This window comes from Anguilla rostrata, chromosome 2, assembly GCF_018555375.3.
Source record: "Anguilla rostrata isolate EN2019 chromosome 2, ASM1855537v3, whole genome shotgun sequence".
Taxonomy (NCBI): domain Eukaryota; kingdom Metazoa; phylum Chordata; class Actinopteri; order Anguilliformes; family Anguillidae; genus Anguilla; species Anguilla rostrata.
Window position 1 is genome coordinate 49411104 of NC_057934.1, and position 21264 is coordinate 49432367.

Sequence of the window (21264 nt, forward strand, 5' to 3'; positions counted from 1 at the left end):
GCGGCGCTCCGCTCCGGAGAAAACGCCTCGCTGCGCTCGGACGGAACAACATGGCCGCCGTCCTCGCTGCGGCACAGGTCTCCGGGGGGGGGGGAGGGGGAGGGGGGGCGCTCCTGGTTGGTACTGAACACCTGCGTGCGGTTACCCGCCAGAGGCCGGCGCTAATAAGCGGCGAACGGACCCCGAGGGCCCCCGAGGGCCCCGCCTCGCCGCCGTAAAATACTTTTAATAAACTCCAGCTGCGGCTTTCGCCGCCCGGTAACAGATGACCAAATTGACCTGTCATGTTTTATAGTGGTGTTTTATTGGGTAGCCGGTAGGGGCTGTTTTCCTGGCCGGCTCTGTGGGGGGGGGGGGGGGGCATACGGAAGCCTCCCCGTCTCCTTGGCGACTGGAGGAACTTTCCCCTCGTGGAACTCCGGTTACGAATCGCGCTATGGAAAATAAGGCTGTGACCAAGAAAAGAAAAACACAAAAAACACAGTGCCTTATTCACAGCGGCGCGGCTCACTGGCTTAGGCCCACAGCGACGTTACCTGCCTTCCTGAAGCTACTTTAAGCCTCGCGTGGTGATTTACTGTCAATAAGGCTCCAACAGCAGACTCAAGCAGGGCCACTTCACATGATAGATAAGTCCTGAGACAGGCAATCACTGTGTGGCGCATAAACAATAAAGAGAAGGCACTGTAGCAGAAACGATCGTTTTGCTCTGCTTTGCATCGGCTGTTTCCAAATAGCGGGGCTCTCCAGCTGGTGAAGTCTGTGGTCAAGTGGCTTCTGCGTAAGACGGAGGCGGGGGAAGTGCTGAGCGCTGAGAAGCGGAAGTGTCTGTGGAGGCCCCCGCTCTCTCACTTCTCACCCTGCTTAATATAGACGCGCTTACAGGCAGCCGTCGATTGGCCAGGCCCCATTAATCAGCGGGCGCAATAACCATCAGATCCTCCAGTCATCGCCGCTCTCCTGTTTCCCAGCGCCCCACGCGCCGCCGTCTTCCTCGCTCTCGGGGGGCGCACCGCGGCCGTTACCGCGGCGATGCGCGGGGTTATTGTCTCCCACCGCTGTTTGTTTAGGCGGCGGGAGCGATCCCGCGTCCCAGGTGCCCCGGCTCCGGGGCGTCCGGTTAACGGCGGGGGCACCGCAGCGCCCCGCCCCGCCCCTCCCCATCGATCGCCGCGGGATCGTTTGCCTTAAGTGTGCCTCGCATCGATCTGCTGGCCGCGCCAGGCCCGCTGGGGAACCGCGCCGGCCCGCGTCTGGTTGAGCGCCGGGCCGACGGCCCCATGCGGGCCCCCCGCCCCACACCACCCCCCCCCCCTTTCCCCCAAGGCCCCCGGGCGCTGGAGTACCTCTGCTGGTCGGGGGGCTGTTGCTCGCTGTTAAAGAACATGACTTTTCAATTAATGGCTGTTTGAAGTGCTAGGCAGGCATTTTGTTACTTCGCTGAGGGTAACCTCTGATGTCTGCTCCCCCTCTCTCTTGTTCCTTCTTTCAATTTCTCTTTTCCCCCCCTCTGTTCCTCTTTTTTTTTGTACTTTTTCTGTTTTTCTCTCTCTCTCTCTCTCTCTCCCCCCATCTCTGTCTCTCAGATTGGCACAGAGTGGGACGCCAAGGAGAGAATGTTCCGGAACTTCGGGAGCCTGATGGGGCCGACGGAGGAGCCGGTGGGAATGCAGAAGTGGGGCAAGGGGGCCAACGTGACGGTGACGGTGGTCTGGGTGGACCCCACCAACGTCATCGCCGCCACCTACGACATCCTGATCGACGCCAGCGCGGAGTACACGCACTACAGGCCCCCGCTCAACCTGCCGCTGCGGCCCGGCGTCTGGACCGTGCGCGTGCTCCACCACTGGAGCCCCGTGGCCGAGACCCGCTTCCTCGTCACCCCCCTGGCCTACAGCAAGCACCAGCCCATCCGCCAAGGTGAGCCGGCCAGGCCTAGCGTTGCGGCGCGTGCGTGCGTGCGTGCGTGCGTGTGCTCACGCGTGCCGTCTCGCCGGTGCTGCTGGGAGATGGATGCCGTTCGCTCGCGATGGGAGAGGGGTGGTCTGGGAGGAGGCGGGAATTATCCCTCGTTCATCCAGTGACGGGTACGATTTGCATGAGCGCTGCAGTGAAAACCCCAGAATAAGTGTATCGATGAGTCAGACTTCAGTGCAGCCTAATTGGAGCTGCACTTGTTTGCCGCCGGCGCCCCAGACGTGTATTACGTGGGGCGACATGGCTCAGGAGGTAAGAGCGATGGTCTGGCAGTCGGAGGGTTGCCGGTTCAAACCCCGCCCTGGGCGTGTCGAAGTGTCCTTGAGCAAGACACCTAACCCCTAACCGCTCTGGCGAATGAGAGGCATCAATTGTAAAGCGCTTTGGATAAAAGCGCTATATAAATGCAGTCCATTTACCATTTACCATTACATTAATTATATATATGCGGTGAGGAAGCTGGGCCGTGTCAGTCTTCCCCTGGTGATGGGTGCGTGACATTAGTGCTGTGAAACACAGGAAGTACACGCACTTCCTCATACCAGACAGGTGCCCAACTAAACAATGGACTGAGTAGAAAGGAAGAGTCAGCACTCTGCACTGTATATGCTCCTGAGTAACGTGAATTTACCATCGCCACAAAGTAACGCTTTGAGCCGAAATGGCTCCTCAGACTGCGTGGTTCTAAACTAATAAAATGAAAGTACCGTTTCAGTACCACTTGGGTAAGTGAAAAATGCAGCCAGAGAAGTTGTAAAATGTCGGAAAATGTTGGTCAGCGTGTGCTGTTAGTTTAATTATTTACGCATAAACAAACGGAGCCTGGATTCTGAACTTACCTGCTGTGGGATTTAGAGCATTTTGCCACTGAAGTAATTCGGTTATTTTACGTTTTTTGGCGAACGCTCTTGTTTTGTTTGCTTGTTGCCGGCGATACGGAGCGGCTGCCTCGGGCGCCGGGATAGCGCTGGTCCCTGAGCGCGGGGCTCTCAGCCGCGGCGAAGGTCACCCGCGCGGGCTGTGAAAGGCGCGGGCTGCCGGGGGCGCGCACACACACCGCCACGCTTTCCTGCTCCGCGCGCGACGCTCCTCCAGCCCTCGCGGCGCTACGCGGAGAGCTAGCGCGCCAGCGCGGTCCGCCAGAGAGAGAACGGCGCTCCGGGGCCCCCGCCGTCTTATCGAGCGAGCGGCGACAGCCGCGCCTTCCTCAGTGGAGCCCGCGGCTCGGCCCCCTCCCTCCTCCCTCCCGGATTCACGGCCGGGGCCGGCGTCGGCCCGTCCCGCTCCGAGCTGCTCCTCCGCAGCGGCGGGCCGGTACACGTTATGGAGCCGTGCTCGCGGCTGGGCGCTGGCAGCGTGAGGGGTGGGGAGGGCCAGCCGCCCGGCGGGGTGGGGGGGGCCAGCCGGCTGGCGGGGTGGGGAGCTCAGGCCCCCGTGCTTTTCGGTAAGGGCGCAGAGAAGTGCTGAGTCTGGCTAGCGTGTGGGTGTGAGCCGGGGGGAGGGCGGCAGGGGCACAGTGCGCACCCTGAGGGAGAGGAGCTGGAGCCCAGGTGCGAGGCCTGATGAGGAATCTGCATCTTTACCCTGAGGACCGCGGCCCTTTGGTCTCACCCCCGCTGCCCCCCGCCCCGCCCCCCTCGGTCCGAATTCTGTCTGCGCTCTCTCTGTGAACCCCACGCCTCCCTCACCACACCACCACACTGCTGCCTTCACACCTCTGAAACCAGGACCAGTGTCCACCATGCTGTAGTCAGTCATGTGTAGTATGCGTAGGAAGTGTGCTGTGGTCATAGCTCCTCGGTAGTGCTGATACAGATTGCCAGCGTTCGCTTGCTAAAGCCTAGCAGTCTCCCAGCCTCTGAAGGAAGAGGAGGGACCTGTAAATCCCTGCAGTTTCATTTTTGCAGCAGTGCAGCATAGCCAAATTGGATTAAAAGGCTGCAATACGCAACACACTGTTTTCAAATCTTATTGTGTTAAGCCCGTGTTACACAAAGTCATTTACATGCAACTGTAATTGTGCAGCTAAATCCACCTTCGATTTCTGCTTGTACCGCAGAGCTGTTTCTCTGAAGCGCACTGGCAGCCGCAAGTAAACACACAAGTAGATGTCAGTTCATTTCCACTGAGCCGATTTGCAGTATCCAGTCTGGGCACGCGCACTTTTAATATTATTTATCTGTTTAAAATGATATTTGCCAGCCATCTCCCAATTCACGCGCGGTTTTAGTTTTGTTAGCTCTTATCCCGGCGGATTAACCAAACTAAAGAGCATAATGCTAGCTCTTAGGATGAATTTTAATTCCCGTAAAACCTAGCTCAATACGGGTAGCATGGGGTCATATTATTCACATACTTCAGTCGCATTTTACTTTCCTATGGATCTTCTCCTATAAGAGTGAAAGTGATCAGATGGCGCCCTGTCTGTGCATGTGTGTGTGTGTGCGTGTGTCTGTGTGTGTGTGTGTGTGTGTGTGTGTGTCTGTGTGTTTCTGTGTGTGTGTGTGTGTGTGTGTGTGTGTGTGTGTGTGTGTGTGTGTGTGTGTGTGTGTGTGTGTGTGTGTGTGTGTGTGTGTGTCTGTTGTGTGTGTGTGTGTGTGTCTGTGTGTGCGTGTGTGCGTGTGTGTGTGTGTTGCGTGTGTGTCTGTCGTGTGTGTGTGTGTGTGTGTGCTGTGTGTGTGTGTGTCTGTCTCTGTGTGTGTGTGTGTGTGTGTGTGTGTGTGTAATCAATAGTCCTGTACCCAAATCCCTTTCTGTCCCTCAGAGGATGCCCTCAGGTTCCACAACGGCCCGGCCAAGAACAGCTACATGGAGCAGAGCTTCCACGGGCTGAACCCGGTGCTCAACATCCCCGTGCACCTGGGCCAGGTGGAGGCGGCCAAGCGCAACGCGGGGCTGACGGGGGCGGAGCTGGAGCAGTGGGTGGACAGCCTGGTGCGCGAGACGTGGTCGGCGGTGGACGTGTGCTCCACGGGGCCCAGCGCCTGCCCCGTCATGCAGGCCTGCTCGAAAACCATGTGGAGCTCCCTCAGCCCCGATCCCAAGTCTCACCTGGGGCCGCCCCGGCCTGACGGGCGCATCAGGTAGCACCCTCTGCTGGCCTGGAGGCTCCGCGGCGATCACGGTTGTTTTTTAAATTATGATTTTAATTTTTCTTTTTTTGCCATCTCTTATTGAAAGATGAAGTGCATTTTTATACATTTTTAAGACATTAGTCAGAAAACAGAATGAAATGACAGCACAAATCTGCGGGGTGTTCTGCAAAGGGTTTAGAGTATTCCCTTCTGGTCTGATAGGTTCTTAGGTCTTATTTTCTTAAGTATTTTTACATTTTTTTGCGGACTATACTGTGATTGATGCTTTGGTTCCTGCATTTGTATGAGAGGATGGCGGCGCTGTAGAATGTCCACAGCGTGCTGCTGAATTAAGAGACTTAAAAACTATCTCAGAATGCAGCTAGCGTAGAGTGCACATTAAACACTGGTAGCCAGACCAAAAGGGAACCTCGTCTCGGCAGAGCTTACTGTCACACACTCCAGAGGCGCCCGAACGCTCCTCCAAACAGCCGCACAGATTTATTTGAAAAGCTCAAATCCTGTCCACAACCGGCCGGGCAGTGTTGGTTGCTGGTGGCAGGATCACAGGCACAGCACTACTAAACAGCTGTCGGGGTTTAGAGAGGAGATGCGGAGCGTACGCCTGGACTGGCAGTCCGCGGCCCTTAAGCCCAGATGCAGTAAGACCCCCGGGCAGAGGGGGGGCGCTGTAGGTACGCGTCGACCCTTTGCTCTCACAGACTGCCTGAAACTTGAAGTGCGGGCGTGTCAGCTGTGCTGGCACTCAGAGAAAAACTCCTCAAACTGTTTTCTTTCTTTTTATCAGTTTCTTTTATTATATGTTACGCTTTTTGTTTTTTTTTTTCGACCAAGCTGGGGAAAAAAATCTGAAAGAAATTAGTGTCGGGTTGTAAAATGAGTAATGAGTAGCTATTTATTTATAAGTTTATATAAATACAAATATTTTTAGTCAATGACTAATGACTTCACGCTGCTTTTGCAGCTTGGTGAATATTTTTTGTAAACGAGCTGCCTTTATTTACAAAGGCCATCGCCCCAAACCAGTACCTGTAGGCAGAGTCCTGTGTCTCAGTGTAGTCCAGTCTCAGTAGAGTTGCTATAGCGCTATATTACATATTACAAGCACATTACAGGTAACTTTGCTGGGGGCTTACAGGTCAGCCGATCCTTCCAACCTCTCCGGTTTGAAAAGTTTAAAAAAAAACATTAAAAATGAAGATTAATGTTGTGTCGTGCAATTCTTTAATTGGTTGATGTTGGTCCCAGAACGTGAGTGCGTTCAGTGCTGTGATAACTTGTACAAATGAGCATTTTGGTTCAGGTTGGATCAGAGGACAAGTGAACTGTTTGGTAGACCCCCAGGGCTGTTGTGAGTCGTGGAGACAAATGTCATATGATTGTCTCCAGCAGTGATAAGCTTTCTCTGCCCTGCTGCTTTGGCCACACTCTGACTCTATGTGTGTGCTTTCTATGGTGTTTAGTTCTCTGGGCACCTGCAAGCTCTCTGTTTTACTAACAGAATAAAATCCATCAAAAACCAAAATCAGGAAAAGTCTTCATTCCTCACTGGCCTGTCAAATAGAAACACGTTCATTTTGAACAACACGTGGACATTAATCAGTCAAAATTGATTTTGAGTGATCGTTACAGTTGAGCTGAAGTGTCCGTCACGAGCGGAGCTACGATAGCTATACAGAGTTCACAGTTAGTTGATGTTTTAGGCTCAGTCAGTTTGCCCTCCACAGGGCTGATGTCAGTTCAGATTAAAGACAGAGTGAGGTCTGGCACATAATTTCCTGACTTTCATGGTGCATTGTGGGATGCGAATGAGGCCCTGCATTGGCCCTCTCTGTAAGACCCCCTGTGGAAGAGCTTGGAGCTTGTGTCTCTAAGGCCCGGGCCCAGTCGCACGGGGGCGAGAGATCAGCACTAGTGGTGTAAAGTCGCTAGCGCACGCTATTCTCCACGGTGGACAGCCTGTCCCGTCTCACAGGCTTCTGCACAAATACCCGCTCCCCTCACAATCGGGCGCTGGTGCGGTTTCAGCAGAACGACGGGGGCGGGCGTTCCTGCGCTCTCACATGTGTCAGAGCCGGGCGGAGCCCGCCATCAAAGCGGAGCTGGGCGAGGAGCCGCTCAGACACCGGAGTGCGAAAGCTAGCCGGAGAGAGACAGACCCGACGTGAGCGCGGACGCCATTTTGCGTTCCTGCAGAGAGATCAGGTGTTCCAGCAGCGCTGTACTGTAAATAAAGGCCAGTGATGACTCCGTTTCTGAACTCCTGGATTTTTTTTTTTTTTTTTTTTTACCCCAGTAACGGGCTGTACACAGGTGCGTTCTCAAAGAGGGCACTGTTAGTACGCACTCAAGACCGTCTTGTGTGTTTTGGGCGTGGCTGTAATGAAATGGGGATCTTCCTGGAACACTTGTACAGTACTGGTACAAATTATGGAAACACTGCTTTTATAAACTGATCTTGATGCCGTATGCAATATTCTGCAACAGTTTGGTATACTAAATGTTATGTAATAAACGTATTGACAACATAAAAGAAAAGAAGAAATTATTAGCATTTCTCTTATACAGGTAATAATCATTACACTTTCCTATACGTATTGGTTCATACCTACATAAAGATGGTCAGAGTATCTTACTGTTGTAAATTTTATAATCAGCTTGATTTTTTGAACAGCTTGATTTTTATATATAAAATGGTGATCTTCATGAAATGGTTATTTTTTGGCTTGTATACTTTATTTCAGATTACTGATAATGACACATAATGTCATTACCACTCTTGGTCAAGAGGGTAATGGTTTAAAATGCATTTTGGAGAAGTAAATGAATCTGAGAAACGACAACAGAAGAAAGTTTTCAGAGTACTAAACAACTTCTTTAAGCACACTGTTTCCACAATTTGTGCCAATGCTGTGTATGCCTGTTTGTGAGGGAAAATGAGGGCTTTGTAATTAATAGCTGTAATATTGTCTCTGAGGACTTTCAGTTGTGTATACAACACGGAGCCATCAGTTTGAAGCTGATTTCCTTTCTGTGTTTCTCTTCCTGCTGTGGGCAAACGATGTGTTTAATGGCATTGTCAACACAAAAGATTGACAAAGTAATCAAACACAAAGGCTGTGAGGGGAGGGGTAATGCACACAAAAGTGTGCACAGATGGAGAAAAGTTATCACTGCTGTCGTACGCTGGCTTAGCTCTTCAGGACAATGGGAAATACTTAAGTGGCATTTACATTTCTCAGCCAGTAACTTGAAAGAGATGCAAATCGACAGTTTTCCTTTAGCGAAAGTGCCCAGGGCGTGTGGCGCGGCGCTGATGGAAGCAGATGCAAACAGAAGATGTGTGTGGCCAGTCGTGTCCCTGGCCCCATCAGCGCCCCTGCAAACGAATAGTTCGTACTTCATCCATTGTTTCAAAAAACGATTATTTAAAAAAACTATTCTACAAGTTAATCTATGTGAAATACCTATTTTGTTATAAATAATATACATGAAGAAAATGTACATAAGTATTTTGTAATGGGAAGATGTTTAAAAAAAAGTATTGTAAATACTATTCTGTTCAAAGGTTAAAATAAAACAAATGAAGTTATAGAAATGGGTACAAGTAAGTATCTTGCTGCCTGGCACATGAAGAGACACTTAAGAAATGGTGTATGTTTTGCCAATTTATCGAATCCATGTGGAAGCTGAACTAGTCTGGATGCTCTTCATCAGTGTCCACCTTTCGGAGAATCTCCTGTCAGATTGCTGTTCTCTGCTGGAATGTTTTGTTGAGCAACTGTTGCACAAACTTCTCTGAAATCCCCATTCCCTCTATTACAGGGGAGCTCTGTGCCTTAGCTGTTGTCCTGTCTAGGGAACTCTTACTTTGTGTCTATGAACAAAAATGATATATTTTTTTTCAGTTCTGCAACAATGGAAAAGTACCATGCTGTATGGGAAGAAATGGTAATAAACCAAAAAGATGTCCGCTGATGTAAATATGAGGCCTTCTTTTTTTGTTTTTGTTTGTTTCTTTTTGTTTGTTTGTTTTTTCTTTTTTCTTTTTTGGAATTTTAAAATAAAAAAATATTGAAATCTTCAATGCCGAGGTCTTGTCTCTCTGCATGTCCCTGAGAAAACATTACGAGCGTTCGTGTCCCGAAACGTAAATGGTACGGTCCGTACAATCTGTAGAAGCAAATGAAATGAGGTTGCAATAACAGGCAAAGTGATCTGCTTGACATTATGGAGTGAATAGAGGTAATATAATATGACCTTTTGTGGAGCTGGTACGAATGCTATCTTTTTAGGAATCGGGCATTTTCTCATTGAGAAGTCCTGCCAAGTGACACAATGCACTTTCAGTTTCTCCCAATGATTGATGAGATAGTGGAGACCGATATAATCCCCTTTAGGAAGCTCTATTTCAGTGTATTCTGCAAAGCAAAATTTCCATGTCTAGGTTCCCCACTCACCCGCCCACAAAAATTAAACCATTAGACCATGAGTAATGACGGCCATTCTTCATAGATGAGCGGAGCACATATTTATGTGCGATATTTGTACAATATTTGAAACTGCATACTTGGCATACTAAAGTGTGACATAAATTTAGTATGTAGTATGCTTCATGTACATAGTATGCTTATTTTGAGTATGCATGAAGTACCCGGGTGTATACTGCATTAGCAAAAATGTCTGACCAAGCTTACTTAACGGTCACGAGACACCCTATAATCCATTGTGGCTGCGTGTTATCTGAGCAACCAATCGTGTGGTATGATTGCAAGGAATAATTTCTGATGACACGACTAGCAGGACCACTTAGCTTTTAACTGACATATTGGAAATTAATCTTAGCGTGCTAGCTGCCAAATTCAAAAGCAAGGCACGTCACCAAGAACCTCCCCTGACAGCGAAAATGTGTTGGAATCTACGGAACATAATGCATCCCATATTGATTCAATAATGAACGCAACCTTTCATTCTTCAAAATGCTAGATTCCACATTACAAGGGACAGATGGCAAGAGTGGGTATGTAACTGCTGCATTAATAAAAAATATACATGAGGTCACTTAAAGTGGAATATCTGGACAGAGACTGAGCAATGACATTAAATGAAAAATTATCCTGTGATTTCATGTATTGTGGCCATGCATAAAAAAATTAATTATGGCCACAAATTTGAAATGGCTTTAAAAAAATAAAAATAAAAAATAGGTTGCCAGCGGTTGCAGGTCCATGGTGTTATGGTTGTGGTTATGCATGCTGAATTCCAAAATGTCCTGTGGAGGCTACTTGGTATTCATACTAACATCTGTTTTCGTATGTAGTGCACAGTACATACTAATAGAGTTTGTGGTATGTCAGTATTCAGGTTCAAACACAGCCATAACAGATGAAGGGACAGGAACAGGAAGGAAGGATATATATATATATACGTGTATGGTTGTTTCTGAATACAGACGGGTGAGAGTGGCGTCGTTGGCGTGGTGATCGGATTTTTTCTGGTGGCTGCGCGGGGTCCCCTGGGGCTCCAGTCCGCCACGCCGAGCATCCCTCAGTCCGCGATCAAAGAGACAACGGGCCATTAGCTCTCGCCGCGTCCAATCCGGCTGGAAACAGGGCGTCTAATTAGTCTCCGAGCGGTCCGCGGAGGAGCGCGCACCTGCATCACCTGCGGCTAAGAGAAGCCGCCTGTCTCTCCGTATTTACTCTATGAAAATGTAAATCTGCCGCTGTTAGCGCAAGCCTCGCGGACGCCACCCGCTATCGAGGCAAAGTGAATATGCACGCCTTGTGACTGAGATATTACACGAGGGAAGCCCGGCGAGGAAGAGAGCGCTGCCGTTTTGGCGGCTGATGAACAAGTAGCCAGGTAGAGGAGATTACAATACACACTGACGCAGGACGTTTACGGTCTAGTTAAACAAATGAGCTGCTTCGCTGGCAATTATGTTCCCTTTGCGTATATAAAAAGAAAATACAATTAAATTGAAGCAACACGAGTGTAAGTACAAAAAAGCTGGCAAAATCCAAGAGAGCGACTGTCTGCTTAGCTGGCCGCAGTAACATGCTCTGAGGGAATTTTGTGCATTCCAGCTGAGAGGATGGCTTGATTTTAAAGCTGTATGTGTACAGACATTTTCCCTCTACCCTAATGCAAATTGTTAAGGAATGTTTTGTATTTCCAAAGTAGTGATCGCCTCAGTTTTTGTACAATGGCATTACAAACATTCAGTGTAGTCCTTCATGCCAATGGGGGCAACACTATGACTTCGCAATGGACTTACCCAACCTTTGCAAAGTTGCCATTGAAAGGGAAGCTCTTACAAAAAGTGCAAAAATCTTTCTGGAGAATTTTAAGTGATACATGCCTTTCACTCAAAAAAAATACCTGGTAGTTTTCCTAAATGGCCAATGATTGAGTATTTCAGGGGGCATCAACTCGGGAGGCAGTAGAAGGATCCCTTAACAGAGTGGCTAATTTTAGACTCTGCCAGTCTGTTTCCACCGCAAAATAAGAGCTGACATCAAGACAAATAAAATGAGCTCTGAGTACAATTGAAAATCTTTAAAAAAAACTTTATTTCGTTTGGTTTCTAGGGACACATTATCCATATTCATACAAGGTAAGGATAATTATTCCAAGGACTTTACATTGTAAGAAGGAAAATGGTTCTGAGAATCTGTGGCAGGGCTAAAATGGAGACGAATTAAAAATTTATAAGCCCATTAAGAAAAGTGATCATAAGACATGATCATGGTCTCTTCTTCTCGTTCTTTTATCTGATGCCAGAGAAGGCAGCGTCCTCTTCCAGAATGAGAAGCCACCTCTCTGAGAGGGAGCTGAACACCGCTCTCTGAAGTCGCGGTGTGTTGTCTGAGCCATGAGTCATGAGCCAAGGGTAGGTCATCATTGATGTCATTGATTGATTGTATTGATGTACCCTGCAATCTTATATTGAATCCTGACGTGAAGGTACAAACTGTTTGGCAGCTATGCAGAGTGGCACATAATTAACTACTGAATCACCCAAGGAAGGAGGAGTGGGCTCTCTGATTCTTTCACTGCAGCAAAGCTGGTGGCCTACAGAGTGTAAAGAAGCAGTGGCTGGCAGCACAGAGAATGTGTGCTGTTACAGGCTTGGCTGAATTGGTGAAGGACGTTTTAGCAGGTGGATGGGCGTACAAATACATTTGGACATTCCAAATTGAAAGAGGAAAGTGCAACTGAAAATAAAGAAATAATCTTCATTTGATTTAGACTCTGTAAAAACAAGATGACTGAAAAGGTCAAATCAGTAAACACAGAATTACAGCAGGATTGCAGTGACTGAAAATTCTCCTAAATATACACCTCTGTAAAAGATTATTTTAAAAAATGCAGCTGACTTCGTTGCAGGCAAACAAGTATAGATGTCTCTCCCTCAAAGCTTTCCTCATAACAAAAGGAGAGGCAGCCATTAGTAATCCCATGATCAGATACACTTCCACATTCCAGGTGCTCAGCAGTGCGGGGTAATATGATCCTTGTCATTATGTTTTGTGATGATAACACTGCTACGATAATGTACTGCTAGTGCAGGAAGGTCATCATGTGCAGAAACAAATGCAACTATACAAATACATTTGTTGTTTTCAACAAAATCAACAAAAAACAAAATTAAATTCAAAATTGAATAAAAATTATTATGATAGGGACATTAGTTGCAAATTAGTGATTTTGGCAGATGATACAAAACTCAAGGATTTAGCAATTTTGCTATTTTTAAATCAATTTTTAGAAACAACATTATGTGTTAATTTAGAAAAAAGTTGTAGTAGCCATAGAAGTCTATCTAGATCTAGGTTTGTGCTATTGTAACTCAAAATCAAAGGATGTTACTGTATATTGATGATATACTGTAATATGCCTTTGTTAGACCACACAACAAGAAAGATATAGAAGCTCTGGAACATGTACAAAGGAGGGCAACAAAATTGATTCCTTCCTAAAAGCAAAAGTTTGTGCTTTGGAAAGTAAATTCCATACATATACAGAGATTTTTTCTCAGTTTTAAATATGTGGAATGCTTTCCAGGTCAGACACTAGAGTCAAAGACCTTCATGGTATTCAAGTCCAGGCTCGATGCAATGCTGGATACTTTTTAGTCAGGGCTGCACCTGACCTTTTGGAGGCCTTAAGCAAAATATTTTATTTGGGGCCCTCCCTGTCTGACGCTGTCATCCCACCATTCATAAACCAGAATTATCACTGTCATCTATAAAAATAAAATCAATACTGCAGTTGTGTTCTGAAAAATCAGAATAGAGAATCAGAAGTAGATAATATAGACTATTTGTTTTGATGACTAAAACTTTTTCCCATTGCTACTATGGTAAATACCATCATTGTTTACCACACCATCCTTTTTTTCTCTCTGTGTTAATGTATGCCATGGGCACCGTGATTGGCAGTTGGGCTACATGTTGCAGTGACCACTTAACATCTAATGCAATCTGGGTATCTCAAAGGAAATTTGACTTCTGTGTAACTTAGGTAGGAGAACTTAGATTTACAATGGTGCAGAGTCTGCCATTAGAAAATCATTCCCAAAAAAAGAGCTTATTTGACTTTAACGTGTATTCTGGTCACATGTTCACTAGACTTCAGGCACACTAACATGCAGTATACCGAATGCAATATAATGCACTTCAGCATGCGCTCAGAATGCAAATAATGAGGTTTCTGAGGAGCCTTGGTGTACTCAACTGCTAGCCTCCTCCTGTGGAGGTCAAATCGCACACTAAATCTGAATTGAGCACAACTTGGTAGGAGCTAGTTTACCCACCTTACAGTAGACGATAAGTTCTGTTTTCTCCATTCATTCTGTCAATGGATGTGTTGTTTCTTTATTTAAGAATAAATACTATAAATGAGTAATTACTACCATTTTAAATAAATGTATATGCTATCTATTTTTAATGGGTATTTGAATATGTTTTATTGTCAACCATGAAAGCAATTATCAGCATGCAGATTCTACATTTTTGATACCCCTCCCCCTCTTTCCTTTTTTCAGTCACTCTAAAGTGGAATAGAGATGGAGAGAGGAATAGGAGAAATGAGAGAGAGTATAGAGACGAGATGGGAGAGGAATAGGTGTTTTATTTCAGTGATAAATTGTTTGAATCGCTGTTTCTACAAACTCAGTTTCCCAGCCCATGAAGTCTTGAGTTCAAAGGAGCTTGTAAAAAATCCTGTGACAAACTGTCATCATTACAAGCAGTCAGTTGCTACACAGTTACATCAAAGACCCTTTCTGTTGTTCATGAGGTATCTCTGAGCTTAGCGTTCGGCTGGAAAGAGAAGCCTCTCTGCAGTGTAGACATTAAAAAGGCCTTGATATGACGTACTGATTTAATTTTACTGGAGAGCCTTTGGAGAGCTACAACATTCTCACGGTCATGTACAGACAGAAGCCCTTACCCTTACATTCGTCTGCCGACTGCAGTGCAGTCTGCCGTTCTAGACAGCCACTCACATTCGCAGAAGGCAGGCGGCAGCAAATGGAAAATTAATTTGAGGGGGAAAAAAACACTCTTCTGGTTTTAAATGGGTGCATTCATACCCAATATGGAATGGCATAGTATCAAGTAAAAAAAATTGCAACAGATGGATCTACCAATCGCTGAAGTGTTCTTGTGTGATATTATTTCCATAACATATGTTTGAGATAATGAATGAACACAATCAGCATTCAGTGCAGCTTTTGAATCTTCAGTGCAGAAAGAAAGGCTGCAGAGCTAGTATGCATTTTCTGCTATCACAAGAAGAACCTCATTTAGCACAAATCACTACCGCCTATCTCTGAGCTGCTTTTTAACTTCACATGTATTTATCATCAACTTGTGTTATGTGATGTCACATGTATTTTTTTCAAATGACCAAAAAAATAACACAATACACTGTAGAGGTGAAAATTGATATGCCTATGTAAAGTGTCTTCCAAACGTATTTATACCCTTTATAAAGATGAACAAGTTATAAAATAAATAACACAAGTGCTGGGATATGTTTTAATTCTAAAAACACGGATGTATTCAACTCAATGAAGATTCAATGGAATCATCCACTAAGAAACCTTGCAGAATTTATACATTTGCTTCCCAAATACGTATACTATCCTAAACTATTCATACCCCTGTTTTCAGTGTTTTTTGAATGCTCACTTCATAAAGATGAAGTCATGAACAGAGTTTTATAAGATTGTTGAACACATTTGACCATACAAAATCTTTCAGGATTCTTTAGTTGGTGCTTGCAGCCTGCCCTCTTCAGTTCAAACAGAATCTTTTTAAAATATATATTTGTACTTTCCAACAGAGGGAACCAGGTTTTTGGCTGAAACTCCCTGGTACTTGCCACTTTTCACCTTACGTATGATGTCCTTTTTTAAAACTATTTGTAACCATCTCCTGACTTGAAGGTCAACAACCCTTTGTCAAGTTTCCTCTGAAAGTCCTTTGAGAAGCCCATGGATTTTACGTGCTATTCAAATTAGGTATTTTTATAACCCCAGCGAAACAGGAAGCTATGAGAGGCCACAATGCAGTACCCTAAGATTGCGAGAACTTAAAAAGTAGCCTAATATGCAGATTTTTTTTTTTGTTGGATTTTCTTAAAGAATGATTAGGGTTGTGAATTGGAATTCTGTGAGTGGATTTTTGTTAAAAAAAACCCTGTTTTTTTCTTAGCAATTGTATTAGTATAAAGGAATATAATTTTCATTCGTTTTGAGCATACAATCAAGGTCATTACCGGTATTGTATATTATGTCATCTGTGCTCCTAGTTATCAAGGGTGTGAATAATTTTGGAGGAAAGTGTCTTGCATCCAGAATATTTTTACAGATTACATATATTAAGTCTGCCGTATTGGATTTTCAATCTGTTGGATTCTGCATAAAATATTTGAATGATTTCTCCTTTGTTATCATATCAACATGTTACTTTAACCAATTTATTCTGGGGATTTTCACCTTTAAGTTAATAAAATATTTACTTTTCATGAAACTGTATATCTGAAGTAAGCCATCCAATCTTTGTTGTTTGCACAAAAATGATAGCCTTTACCAATAGTGACACACAATTTGAGAAACATGGCTGCCATGATTCAATGAACCTTGTGCATTGTAATAGTTGTATATGTAGCACTCAAACATCTCCTCTTAAACCATTCGGCCTATGAACTTGTAGTATTTTTTTATTTAGAACTTTAACCAATATTAAAATATTGATATATTGTTATCACAACGCAATGACATGAAAGGCATATATATTTCTGCCATGTTCTCAACCAACTGTAAATAGTTATAAAATGCAGATGAATTCTCAGATACTCAAAAATTATGTAGGTGTACTGAGAGAAGTCTGCATCCCAATTACGACATGGATTTGGCCACATGGTGGAGCTGTAACAGCTGTCACTTTGAACCCACAACCTAAGCCAGAGGAGTCCAGGCTTCCCGAGTTCTGGTTCTGGTCCCTCACACGGTTTCTTCCTAAATGTCACCCAGGAAGTTTTTCCTGGTCACTCTTGTCTTTGGCACAATTTGTGGGGAGTATACTGTTAGGTGGCCTGGTGAGAAATTCTTTGTAAACTGTTCTACATAAATCAAATAGGATTGATTGATTTACTGATTGATTGATTGTTTGATTGAAACTTTGAACCTTAATAGTAAAACACAGAAACATGAAATGCAGTACACATATGTATCTCCTCGTGATGAGTAATCATGATACTTTTAATGTTTTAATTATTGCGAAGTGCACTTTTAAGCACGTTCTGTGCCATGCATGGAAAGTGCACTATTTATTTATTTATTGATTTATTTATTTGCTGTTGAAATTTGTTTTGACATTTTAGGTTTTTCGTAAAAACACTTAAATGCTATTTTCAAGTCTATTTAATATATTGACTAGCATCTTTTTAGTCCTTTTTGAAAGGTCATTAAAAGGAACAAATAAACAACAGGGCTGCATCATGCTAATAAACATGCATTGTATGTCACATATGCCAATTAGGATTAAATGTACTCACCATTAGGAATATCAGCATAAAACGTACATATAAAGTACAAATTACAGTCTCCAAAGTTAATGCTGATACTTTTTATTTTAAAAAAAAACTTTTATTTTGAATTACTGCTTGACCATGTAATTCCTCAGTACTCTTGTGCTCTACTATACTCAGCAATCAGTGGTGGCAGCAGAAATGCAGTCGATTCCAGCACATGGTTCCGATCTCATTTCTCGTAACTGTTTTCAACGGTGGCATAAAACCATTTGTATTGTATGTGTAATAACCGACAAGCATCCGCAATGTTTTTTCGTGGCACTTATCGTCTGTTCAGCTGGGTCTTAAAATACATTTGCTATTAATGATTTGAGATGTACAACCGGTCAGCACTCTGGTGGCTGTTTTTAAGTGCACTGCTCTGTGGTACAAGCTGTAGAATATCTGCCATTCAATCTTGTGGTTTAAGGTTTGACCGCTGTTTTACCTTTTTTCAGCTGTGAAATAGAACCATTAAGCATCCTACTTATTTACAGCTGTAAACATGTGAATTATGGTCTTCTTAGATACTTATTTTTTCCTAATTGATGATTTACGCTTGAATGCTTGACTCCATTAATTGCTGATTTTTATTATTATTATTATTATTATTATGATTATTATTATTATTATTATTATTATTATTATTATAAACCCATGTGTAATCAGTAGTCTAGCCATCCTACAGAACATTCTAGGTCAGTACTTGGAACTGTAAAAACATCATTTGCAGTGGTAGTCCTGCCACAGAGAGTGCCCTCCACCCTAATTGCTTTTAGATAAAGGTTGTTTTGCCAGCAGACGGCTTGGCAGTGTCCCCTCTCTGAGCGGCGGGGCCTGATGGACTGCGTCTCTGGGCTGAGCAGCGGAGCAGAGGGCTCAGGATTGATTCAGTAGACCCCTGAATTATGAATCACAGCGCGCGGGGCTGACAGAGAGGAATTGGAACATTTGCAGGTGCTGGTAATAAAGGGCCGATAAGTATCCATTTCCACGCCCAGGGTTAATTACGTCCAAACAGATAAAGTGTAATAAATCGCCGGGTGTAATTGTGAGAGCGACCGACGTGTCGCGTCCCTCGTTCATCTTGCACATTTTAAAAGTGCGCGACGAGCCTGGCGGCGGAGCAGGGAGCGCGGCCTAACTGTCAAGCGTTCCCCCGTCTGAGCGCCGCTTCCCGGTGTTGTCTCGGGCAGGAGGGGGGGGTGACATCACGTTGGGAGCCCTGCGAGTGGCTGCGGAGGAGGGTGGTGGAGCGGGGCGGCTCGTGCTGCGAGGCACGGAGCGGCTGTCTGGAATGACTCTAATGTTCCTGACTGGGCTGTGTGGATGAGGCCTGGGGGACTATCGACAGGCTTCTCTGTAGAGGCGTTTGTTAAGAGATCAATTCCCCTGATTTTGCCTGGGGCTCTTCGGAGCTATTTTTCACCTTAACTGCTGTACTAGGCAGAATGTGAATTTGACCGGAGGACATGGCATTGCAGGTGACAGGAAGTGCTGCAAGTGCTGCTCAGCAATCCTTATACCACGTGTCTCCTGCTCACCATGCGCTCCACCCTCTACATGTGGCGTGCTTCAATTTAAAGACGTTACTATTGGCTCAACAAGAGGAAAATGGTGTTTTTATTTATAACTGGTAGATTCTGGGTTTTTTTTAAGTCTGAGTGTTCTCCCATCAACATTGCAGTCCCTAGAGAAAGGCATTAGCTGCTTAAGTGTACAGCTAAGAGCACAGCGGTTGGTGATAGTAATCTGATGGCAGTGCAGTGACACTGCATCACTCTGGCTAGGGCTGAATTCAAACAGGAGCTGACATGCCAAATCCCCAGCATATACACATTCATTACCAGGAGGCCTGGCGCCAGTAGGATACCGGTCAGGAGGACTGATGTTCAGAGAAGATCTGGCGTAGTGTTGAGGTTCTACACGACCCTGCTGTTCAGCTCCTGCATTGGGTTCAGCAGGAGTGAAGACATGGCCTATTGTAATAAATCCACTGTGACATTCCTGCCCGAATCCCATAAACACACATTCAGCACCCTGCAACATGTCAGCCTTGAGAAACAAATGTCCTTTGACAAGGCCTGATTAAGAAATAACTGGGAGACATGGATGGGCTGATGCTGAAACAGTGATTCTACTACCCTTTACAATGCAACATACAAAGCTAGAAGTTTCAAATCTAGAAGAAAATTGGGAGAGATATTGTAGAATCTTGTTCAAATAATATTACTGCTGTACCAACAATCATCAGTGTTGATGCAATGATGCAAATGTAATCAATGGAAACATCTTGATCTTTCCATTGACGCAGATCCTGGAGAAGAATGTATATGTGTTAAGAGTTCTCAAGAATTGTTTTACAAATGAGGGATAGTGCACTTTCATTGGTTTATTAGATTTTTTGTTTGTTTTGTTTTCAGTTTCAGTGTATGTTTTCACTTTGCCCAGTTTTGTGTGTGATGAAGACATTTAAATATCCTTAATCGCACACAAAAACTGTTTGTACCAATCAAACTGTTACAACACTAACACTTAAGTTCAAAAACTCCAGTGAATTATCTCTAACTGGCTGGCAAGGAAAAAGTAGCTAATATTCAGCTACTTTTTTTTTTTTTCAATCAGTTACTTGAATGTCGGTTGATTCCTGAATTGACTGAATTGTATGGTATTGACCCCAGACAACCTACTACTATATTTTGAATGAATCTGGTTGGAGCAGACCACCATACGTTTAGCTGTGATTTCTGTGATAAAAGCTATTGGCTATTAGCATCTATAGCTCAAACCTTCATAGCTAGAGAATGTGAAATAGAATTTGGAAACTATAAATGTTTGCATATTTTTGCATACTGGTCAGCTTTTGTCTATTTATGTCCATAACCATGCACATAATAAGCATAGTATTAAGTGTATGTCTCCCAAAACTTATATTCAATATTCACAGTTAACAAGTTAACTTCCTACTAGGTAATAAAGTGATTAGTTATTAGAAAAATAACTACACTTGTGATGGTAATTTTTGTTCTTGACCAGCTCGAAAATTTCTAAACATCTTGTAATCAATAATCTTAATAATCAATCTTCTCAAGTTTTACATTTGCTTATCGATATACAGTTTCTAGCTAATGAATAGATGCTTTAGGATTCATTGTAATATACTGTTGTATTTGTATACCAGTTCAAGTATTGTTCTTTTGTTATTATTACAAATGAATTTAATATGCTTGACTCTAGCATCCCATATTGTGGACAGTTGTAGCTTTGGCAACAATGTGAATATTGCATTGCAAAAACCAATAGCGCAAAAGAAATCCAAACAAGCCAAGCGCAGCTTTCTTCCAGTTCAGCCCAGGGCAGTTATATATTAATCATCATAGGCATGTCTCCTGATGATTAATATATAACCCACCTTGTGAAATGCATTCAGAGTAGTGAAACACAACACACGTACGATAATGCACTGAGCTCTTGTTTTCCATGCCAACATGTTTAAAATGAATGGGAAGGATATGTATCCACTTTTGAGTAGTTTGTCCTCCCACACCCCCCCCCCCCACAATAACATGCTCCAATACAGTTTGTCATAAATGAATAGGTAATTCGCGACAAACTTTATGCCCGATTACAACGTCCTATTGCTTGTTCTCCCACTTCACCTCACCTTCCCTCCCTCCCCCTTCTCCATCTCTTTCTCTCCCTGTCTCAGAGCCGAGTGGAAGCTGAGCTCTGACAAGTGTTCAGGAGGGATTCGACTGTGCGCATGGCTGACCAGCCTTATTGTATCATTCCTCAGGAAGACATGCTGTTGTTTTAGAGTTCTGCGGGGAGCTTTCTCTCTGTCTCTCTCTTTCTCGCTCTCTACTCCCCTCTTGCATTCTCTCGCTCTGTCCATTATCTCTCGTTTTGCCTTCTCTCCCACAGCCGGCTGAGTTTTACTCTTTAAATCTGCTTGTAGTCGCCTCCTCAGGAAGCACTGGAATACTGGGTTTCAGGCGAGACAGATCAGCGTGTTTACGCTGGCTGCTCTAGTCTGCCACACAGGGTAATGTTGTATGTTGGTCAATGATGAGATGGCTGTGCTGAGGGCTTGTGGGGTTAAACT

At 44.6% G+C, this 21264-nt stretch overlaps 1 protein-coding gene across 1 annotated transcript in view; it reads left to right on the forward strand.

The window, feature by feature from the left end:
• Positions 1-9159, forward strand: part of xylt1 (xylosyltransferase I) — a 64053-nt gene extending 54894 nt beyond the window's left edge. Inside the window, exons 10-11 of the mRNA XM_064322763.1 lie at positions 1587-1920; positions 4742-9159. Of these exons, the coding sequence (XP_064178833.1) occupies positions 1587-1920; positions 4742-5064 (657 nt within the window). The 3' untranslated portion in view covers positions 5065-9159. The remainder of the gene's footprint in view (positions 1-1586; positions 1921-4741) is intronic.
• Positions 9160-21264: the final 12105 nt, after the last annotated feature.